General features: G+C 32.2%; 5 protein-coding genes across 8 annotated transcripts in view; 4 read left to right on the top strand and 1 right to left on the bottom strand.

The window, feature by feature from the left end:
- Positions 1-215, top strand: part of LOC116774132 (uncharacterized) — a 24,214-nt gene extending 23,999 nt beyond the window's left edge. For all 4 annotated transcript variants that reach the window (XM_061523727.1, XM_061523726.1, XM_061523725.1 and 1 more), the window contains one exon: positions 1-215. This exon is cut by the window's left edge and continues 2,068 nt beyond it. The gene's annotated coding sequence lies outside the window, so the exon portion shown is untranslated.
- Positions 216-755: 540 nt separating this feature from the next.
- On the top strand, positions 756-2,397 carry LOC116773955 (uncharacterized). Its single transcript, XM_032666552.2, has one exon. It carries the CDS (start codon positions 863-865, stop codon positions 2,324-2,326), a length of 1,464 nt encoding a protein of 487 aa, XP_032522443.2. The 5' UTR covers positions 756-862; the 3' UTR covers positions 2,327-2,397.
- A 186-nt stretch (positions 2,398-2,583) lies between these two features.
- On the bottom strand, positions 2,584-3,679 carry LOC116773956 (uncharacterized). The gene has a single exon (XM_032666553.2). The coding sequence runs from the start codon at positions 3,628-3,630 to the stop codon at positions 2,698-2,700; it is 933 nt and encodes a 310-aa protein (XP_032522444.2). The 5' UTR covers positions 3,631-3,679; the 3' UTR covers positions 2,584-2,697.
- Positions 3,680-4,451: 772 nt separating this feature from the next.
- Positions 4,452-5,627, top strand: LOC116774133 (uncharacterized). The gene is made up of 2 exons (XM_032666789.2): positions 4,452-5,304; positions 5,458-5,627. The coding sequence occupies exons 1-2, from the start codon at positions 4,452-4,454 to the stop codon at positions 5,625-5,627; spliced, it is 1,023 nt and encodes a 340-aa protein (XP_032522680.2).
- A 782-nt stretch (positions 5,628-6,409) lies between these two features.
- LOC133319457 (protein starmaker-like) lies at positions 6,410-7,345 on the top strand. The gene has a single exon (XM_061523932.1). The coding sequence runs from the start codon at positions 6,410-6,412 to the stop codon at positions 7,343-7,345; it is 936 nt and encodes a 311-aa protein (XP_061379916.1).
- Positions 7,346-8,855: the final 1,510 nt, after the last annotated feature.

The raw sequence follows: 8,855 nt of genomic DNA, 5'->3' as shown, positions 1-8,855 counted from the left end.
TGGTAATTTGTTTTGTTACATTCCCGCTGCAAAAAAAAAACTAGGTTTTCCATAAAATGTTTCGTTTGATTTCATTTGAAAAAAATAAATAATAAAATACGAATACTATCTGTAATGGCAACACTCACAATTGTTGACGTTTGTTGGGTCAATGTCAAATATTTTTGTATTTCCCGAATATTTTTTTATTTATGAAATAAATGATCAAAAATTTATATATCGTTTCATTTATTATAAAATACCTCACAGACCTCTAGAACCTTTAAAATTATATATTCATTGTAAAATATATGTTTTTAATAAGTATTTCATGAGATATTTACATAAAACGGTCACATCTTAAGAGACGTCTGTACTCTGTAATGTAAAATGATCTGTCCATATTAAAAAAATATTTTTTTTACATTACGCCAGCCAACATCTCCCGATGAATTTAATTATTAGGACAAAATTGAAAGATTTTTAGAACGTATCAATGTTATGAGGGACTTTGATTGCATCTATGTTAACGATATCAGCTGGTACTCGTGATACTTGTGATTACTGTATAAACTTGTTCCGCCCTGCCTTACCCGCAATGATTCAACTCGCCAGCAAACATAATTGAATGTTGTATTTTGTTAACTGCAATAAAATGTCAACAATCAATATAAACAATGTTTTGTTGCAACCTGTACAACAAACGCTGCCTGGTCGCCCGATACAATGTAGATTTCATAAATTAGCGTCTTAAAAGCTATTGTCATTTAAAACAATGACCGTTCTAACAGTGAAATAATAAACAGTTGATATAAACATGCACCGGTCAATGACTTCCATTACAAACAAATGATTGCTTGCGGAATAACGTCTCACGACAGCAATGAGAGGATCATTCATTTTATTGTGCGTGATATCTCGTGCTAGTTTAGAAATGCAGGGGGTACGTCATTTTTATATGACACACGGGAAGAAACCGAATCCGTATCCGATTAAAAGTGGCTATGTTTACAAACAAGTAAATAACCAACCGCCAATGATAATGTCCTTCGGTAATAAACGCGGGCGTGAGAGACAGTTTGGAGATAAAGGAAGTAACCTGCGGGATGCGACGGCGTTGAAAAGTTTTAATAGTTTTCAAAATAATTTTACCAATCTTACGCGAAATAGACCTTTAATATACGAAGCTGTTAAGAACATTGAAAACGATATGCTAATAAAAAATCCTAAAAGAGAAGCTGTCTTCGAAGATAGGGTATCAAGTAATACACTTTTAAACTATGAGAAGAACAATGAATTCCTGAACGACCACCAAGATGTACGTACCGATTCAAGGAACTCTTATGACGGTTGGCCTTTTTTTTATCGCAGCCCATATGAATACGAACCAATGAAGTTTAATAGAGAAATTGAGAAAGCTAAGGACAAAAGGTTCTTGGTAGAGGAAGATAAAAGGGTAATCCCCGTTCATGAACACATAAAAGACGATGTTATCGATAATCGGCCTCACTCTCAACCTGGTGTTTACAATAAGAGGATTTTAACAACGGACAATCCAATGTTTGGAGAACAGCCATTTTTCTCATACGTATTGAATGATTATTTTGACAAAACGAATGATTACGACCCCCTAACATTTAAAGACTTAAGTTGGGGTAAAGAATTTGACCAAGAGATGCCATTACCTGATATAGATGATTATTCTAAAAACTTCGAACGGCTTAATGAAGTGCCGAGACGTAAAAATGTTTACGGTTCTGACGATAAACTGGTTAAAAAATACTCACAAACTACGAAGGAAAGAAATAATAACAATAATTTTTCAGATTCTGATAACGAACAAGAAGACGAAGAAAGCCAACATAGACAGTCGTATCGTAATTTTAAAGGTGATAATGATATTGGATTTAAGGAATTCGCCGATTACTTTGCAAATAGATTTGGATCAGAGAATCATAACAATGAGGTTAATTATAACGGTAATAAAATAATTGATAAAGGTGAAAACAAAAAGGGTTTTAGGAAGGTCTATCATAAAGACGAATACCAAGAAGAAACGGAATTTCATGATCATAATAACGCAAAAGCTAGAGTAGGCAATAACAGTGACTCGCAAGCCCATATCGGTGGTTTAGAGAGACTATCACACACTCAAGCAGTAAGCGCCTCAGGCAGTAACAACACTAGTACAGGATCCAAGGAGAGTGAGGGCAGAAAAAGATCTGACAAAAGTGATAAATCGGAACATCAACAAAACAATGAACAGGATTTCAAACACTACAGAGACGTCGCCAGAGAGGCGGTACTCAGCAATAATGCTGACTATATAGACAACTATATGATCTAATTAAAAATGTTCTATGAAGAATTAATTTTGTCAATGCAACTTGTTATTTGAATAAAAACTTTTGATACCGAGTGGAATCTTTTTCTATGACCATAATTACTATTTTAAATACATAAAATTCATTTTACATTTAAGCCAAAGGTAAAATTAAAATTAAAACCGTTACTAAAGGTCGTTACAAAAAACTATCTTTTATTGCACTAAAATGACTATATATTTGTTTTTATAAATCGTATTAATGAAGAAAAACCACAGAATATGTTTTAAACCCGTGTACTCGAAACCAATTTGACAATAACATACATCTCATTTTGGTGACCGACAAATACGCCAAATACATATTATTCTTATAAGTGTTGGATTTACAAGTTTCACAAACGAACTTTTCTATTCCAAGTATCATCCACAGGGTTCAACATCTCCAGGTCATTTTCTTCTATTTTCTTAGGCATTTGAACTTGTGGAAATAGTGGCAGGTAGGTTAATATTTTGTTCATTAAATGCGATGTTTTTTCTCCCCATTTATTGACATATGCGCCGAAACTTAGGGGTGATCTGATTATTCTGGCTGAACCCTTTTGCACATATTCCCTGCTCTCTTCACCTTCTTCGCTCTGGTCGTCTTCGGTTGTAGAAGATTTAGTAGATGTTGGTTCTTTAGTGCTTGTGGAGAATTCATCGTCATACTCTTCTTCTTTCAACTTGTATACCGATTTCCTGGTGATTTTATAATTCACTTTATCTACGTTACGAGGTATTACCACTTTCCTCTGGCTTGTTTCAGACTTTAATTTCGATTCTAGTTTCGCTGGAGACTGTTCCAGCTGAACTCTTGGTTTAGATATTTTATTTTTCTTTCGTGGTTCCAAAGGTTTACCGCCGCTTGAAAATTCATCGTGATTAACATCGAAATCATAGTCGTCGAGATTAAAATCTTCATCTTCATGTTCGACTGAGTCTGAGAATTTGTTTGGAAACCTGACTTTTGTTTGATAATCTTCATCGCTTTCTGCAAACTTCGGAATGGGCTTCTTTACTAGACTCGCTTTAGGCTTTGTTATTGGATTAATCTTCGTTACGTTTTTGACTCTCCCTGTCTGTTCCTTGTTTCCTCTAGACACTCGACTAACATTCTTATTTGATTCAACAAAATCGTTGTTTCGTTCGGTTTTCTCTTTGAAAACTTCGCTAAAAGTCTCTTGAGAGCTCTTTAAACTGTCCTCGCTTCTCTTAGGGATATAATTCGCTTGGGAAATAAAAACAAATTGAAGGAAGCTGATTCCAATAATAAAAAGAACTCTCATCCTTGCGTATTCTGCTGTCGTTAATCAGAGACTAGTGAGCTCGCATTGTGTCGAACAGAACGTAAACAAGAAAATGTTTTAAATTATTGTCAATACACATAACAAAACAATGAACGAAATGATAATATGTTCACATGAATTGAATTTATTTTGATTATTGCTATCACAACATTATTATAATTATCAGGGATCCTTAATTTAATTTACGACTACATTTTTTTATAAGATGATTTCGATCAGAATTCTAATTTTCTATGCAACATTCAGTTATAAATTACAAAAAAATAATAATATGGAACCACTATCGAGCATTGAGAAATCACAGAATTACACGATTATTAGACCTGTCTGGTTTTTTTTTGTTAAAATGTCTACAATAGCATTTGTAATTCTCTAATTAAATTAACGCCTTTTTTGATTAATTTCCTATTAAGAATTGGAAAGCGATAGATTTATTGAAATTAATTTTACAAATTGTCAGATTTTATTTTTCATATCTTTCATGAAATCTTTATATTATGTAATTTACTAATTATAATCAATTTAATTCACTTTAGATGCGATAGCCTATTAAAGTGAAATAGCGGATGATAAACGTCTCTCACTAGTACCTATAATAATTATATTTTTTTAAATTCTTATTTGAACATATAGAGAAAAGTAAAATTCAACTTATAGTTAAATAAATTTGAAGATCTGTGAGTCATTAGTTTATGTTGATGTTATTGATATCGGAGATTCTGTCAACAAAGCTGCGGATAGCATTTTATAAGAACAATGTAAACTGCTGCTGAACATACGTTCCCACATTCGTTGTGAAGATGTGGTTAGAGTTGATCGCCCTCGTATTCTCGCTGAATTGCTTCTCGCCGGCTTTAATGTATTATGTATATGACGACAATGCCATGGTAGGATTCATATCGCCTACAAATGTGGTCGGGACTTACGGTAAAACCAGACAGCCCGTACATAAGAAATATCTCGTCGGTAATAATAATCAGAAGAACATGAAGTTAGTCAACGAACGCGCTGTGGATTCCCACTTCCAGATATCGAAGACGTCGCCTGTGTCGTTTGCAACTAAATCTAACATGGAGAATAGTGAAACGAAAAACATGCGAAAAGATACGGAACCACCGCGTCAAATTAATTTTATAGATCAGAAGATTGAAATTCAACATAGGAAAAATCAAACACAGACGTCTATGAAGAAAGTCGACTCACAAAACGCTGAGCAGAAAAAAAACACAGATCTAAATGATCCGAAAAATCATGTCAATAACGCGTTATTCAAACCTAATATCCAAAAACATTTGGAAAATAGAAATGTTATAGAGAAGTCCAAGAACCAAGAAAGAAGTCAATTTAAACCTGTTCCGACAGTACATGCGATCACCCAAAAGAAATGGAACAGGTTCATCAATCGACAGCAATTCTTTGACCAGAACTATTATCAAAAACCTAACGGCTTGAGTGTCAAGAATAAAATTCTACATAAGGCGAACATAAATAGCGAACACAACGCTCAGTATATGAACTACATGCTGAATGAGATAGCACAAAAATTTTTAGAAAATAAAAAATCGAAGATCAAGGAGAATAGGAAAAGAGACGCTATAACTAATAACGTTATGCATCAGAGAATAGAAAGCAACGATAAAGATGATGCAAATAGTAATTATAAATATAATATTAAAGATAATCCTTCGCACATTTTTAAAAATCACAAGGGTAAGTATCCAGCAAGAACTGATAATTCTGACCCTACTAAGGAAAGTAACGGTACGCCTTACGCGTTGTTTTATCTCATGAATCACGATAACATAGGTCAAACAGACCTTTTTTCCCCAAACCAAGATAAAATTACCATTGAGGAAATCCTGACCGACGTGAACGACAAAACCGACCTAATGTCGTACTCTGAAGATAGAGTCAAAAGCAAAACTATTACCTCTAATACAAAGACTGAAAACTATTCGGCATTTCGAGATCGCTGACGACAAGTTTTAAGAAACCATTCGTCGTAAATACTCAAAACTAATTCAATGCATTTACATATAACCATACAACTACGGCATTAATCCATAAAGGGACACATTTTTTATTCACTAAACGGTTTTCGTTATTATTTAAACACTGCAATAAAAATTTTATAGATATTTTTTGTTATTTTATTTATATTCTATTTGTTATGACGTTGGTTTATTTAATTATAATATTTTTTCAATAAATCAGTAAGTATTTAAAGATTTTTAACACTATTAGGACTGACGTTATAAAAATTATGCCTTTGTAAATATATGAAATATGTAAATATTATTTTAAAATATTTACCAATATAATTAAATAATAACTTTAAACATGTAAAATTAGAAGCTATTTATTTTTTAAGTTCACAAGAAAAATTAAAGAGTTTTTAAAAAAATATGTTTTTAAGACATAGGTACTTAAAAAAAGTTTTTTGCATAACCGTCTAAAGGTATGCCGTTAGACTGCAACATACTTTTGGACTAGGCTATAGCCTACATTGATTAGAAATCGTATTGTGTTACTTTGAATGGTGATTTATACATTCGTCCTTCATAATTGAAAATTCTCATTAGACCGACGTGTCTCATTCCACTCCGATACCAACGGCCTGTTTAATTTAAGTTTTTCATTATCATTGACACAGAAGAGCGTTGCACAATCTAATAGCGCTGAATTATTTGGTACTTTTTATAGCTATATAAAGATTTGTTTCTGAATCATTTATCATTTCTGTTTGGGGCGGTATAAAATGCTGTTGCGCATATCTGTATTAGTAGCGGTGAGCCTTTGTGGCTCCTGTATGGAAATGAGGGAAACTGTAGAGAGGATGGTGATGGTTCGTACATCAGGGTCCGACCTTCAACCGGCGGCCACAGGATACATATATAAAAAGAAAAACGATGGCGAAGAGAGCGTCATAAAAATGGGTGAAAGTGAGGTCATGGAACAGTTGTCGAAATATTACAAACAACCCAAATTAGCTGATAAAAAGAGCGCTGACATTAAAGATGGTTCGAAGGACGAGCGTGTTATACCAGTATCGGAGGAATCGGACGAGAAAGTCGATGGTTTACATGACGACGATTTTAAAAAGATCTTTGAAAAGTATGGTGTTAGCTTTGACGATCGCGATGGACACGGACATTACTCTCACGGATTGGACTTTGATGGTCATTACTATGGATATGGAGGGGATAAGGATAATAAGAAGTTATACGACAATTATAAGAAACATTATACAGATGGCGGCAGTGGTGACTATCATAACGAAAAATATTCAAGCTACACCCATTCACACCGAGGAAAAGGGGAGAAAGAAAGCGACGAGCATGACAAATACAACAACGAAGATGAAGTAAATAAGCAAGAGAAATCGGATGCTCATAATGAAGGTATCAGATTTCAAAAAGCATATGAGAATGACCAAAAAGATAGAAAACTATATGACAATGACGATGGAGTCAAATTCGCGTTCTATAAATACGGAGGCAGCAAATATCACGGAGATGATGCAGGACATAAACACGACGATTCCCATGAAAGTGGTGACTTCGGAAAAGTTCATGAAGAAATCCACGGAGCCAAAAATTCAGCTGAAGAACAAGATGACAAAAAACAAGATTACTACAAAACTGATGGCGGAAAAGCTCACGACAACAGCTACGGCTTCAAGATCAATCATTAATCGAGACTTGTTAATTACTTTAGTTATAATATTGTTAAATTTTGTAAATATATAAATATTTTTTAGATAAAAATATGTTTTATATTAATTTGACTTTATTTTGGCTTCATTATGTGTTCCTTTCGGCTATTTTATTTGATCTAATAAATTTATTCTCTATACGATATAACAATTCTTCGATATATGAAAAACTATTTCATAAAACCTTTTTTTCTCTGTTATTAGTTTAAAAATTCTTGTAAAGCAATATATACTTTCAATTGAAAAAATATAATAATATGTAGATATACATTTAATATCTCATACGTCGTTATTAAACCTATTCTGCTATTATTATCTACAATTTAATTCAAGACTAATTTATTTCTCACTGAAAATTTTCTTAATAGTTTGATGTTATTATAACAAGCTGAGTTTTGGTTCTGAAGTTATTTTTAGGTTCTTTATAGGAAAAATTCTTCAGGTATTATAAAAATTTTGTTAAGAGCTCTCCAATTCAATTACTTATCTCTTTTTTTGTGATAAAAAGTTAAAATTACAACTAATAAACCAGTCTAAGCAGGACTATATATTATGTATTTTTTAAGAACACAAACTCCTATAAGGTTTCTATAGAAAATTCTTGAATAATCATTCAAGTCAAACTGATTTGCAATAGATTCATATACAATATAATTAAACAATTGTCTTTTTCTTACTCTGACATGTCAGCTAGAAGACCATTACTGATATAAAGTAAATAATAGTAACCTGCATATATATATACGTATATATAAAATTTTATACCTAAATATTTTTTATTTACCAGCTATAATGACGTAGTACCTATCTAATTGTGAAAATAAATTTAAATGTATATCTCTTAACAAATAACAATACGTATTTTATGTAGAAGAGTTTTTATACGACATGATTTATAGTTATATATATATATATACTCAGGTGATTTTCTAAAATCACCTGAGTCAATCGTTGACAAACTTATAATCCTAGAAATGTCTTGATACAAAAATCCCCAAATAATATTAATTAATGTACAAACATAAAGTATATTAATAGAATATATTTTATATAATCTGATCAATTTAAGGATTTTTTTTCATAAAATAGATTACAGATAAAAAATAATACAAGTTGTTAAAACTTCTAAAATAGCAATGAATATATATGTTTACTAAAAGAAACATGTCTGATGACATGATCATTATAAGCCTATTGGTGGTCACGGCTGAGCAAAGGCCTCTTCTCACATGGAAAAAGTTAGAGCATTTATCAAGACGCTTGCCCAAGGCGGATTGGCGGTTTCAAACTTATAATTTGAAATTATATATTATAATAATATAAAATAATACAACATATACTTGAAATAGAGGTGGGCCTTTAACCTCGAGGCAACCACGACTTCTTCGACAAGAATATTACTATGTATATTTTCTTAAATGACATATCTCATTCATTAACACAACCATACTTATTCGAGTCAACACATATTTTTAGATCAATGTAAAAG

This window comes from Danaus plexippus, chromosome 20 (genome assembly GCF_018135715.1).
Source record: "Danaus plexippus chromosome 20, MEX_DaPlex, whole genome shotgun sequence".
Taxonomy (NCBI): domain Eukaryota; kingdom Metazoa; phylum Arthropoda; class Insecta; order Lepidoptera; family Nymphalidae; genus Danaus; species Danaus plexippus.
This window is presented reverse-complemented; position numbering and strand designations above follow the sequence as displayed.

Excerpts from the sequence above, each read along its gene's own strand:
- LOC116773955 (XM_032666552.2), top strand. The coding sequence starts at position 863 with ATGAGAGGATCATTCATTTTATTGTGCGTGATATCTCGTGCTAGTTTA.
- LOC116773956 (XM_032666553.2), bottom strand. The coding sequence starts at position 3,630 with ATGAGAGTTCTTTTTATTATTGGAATCAGCTTCCTTCAATTTGTTTTT.
- LOC116774133 (XM_032666789.2), top strand. The coding sequence starts at position 4,452 with ATGTGGTTAGAGTTGATCGCCCTCGTATTCTCGCTGAATTGCTTCTCG. Across the intron at positions 5,305-5,457 it reads CGATAAAGATGATGCAAATA|GTCAAACAGACCTTTTTTCC; the intron begins GTAATTATAAAT and ends ACGATAACATAG.
- LOC133319457 (XM_061523932.1), top strand. The coding sequence starts at position 6,410 with ATGCTGTTGCGCATATCTGTATTAGTAGCGGTGAGCCTTTGTGGCTCC.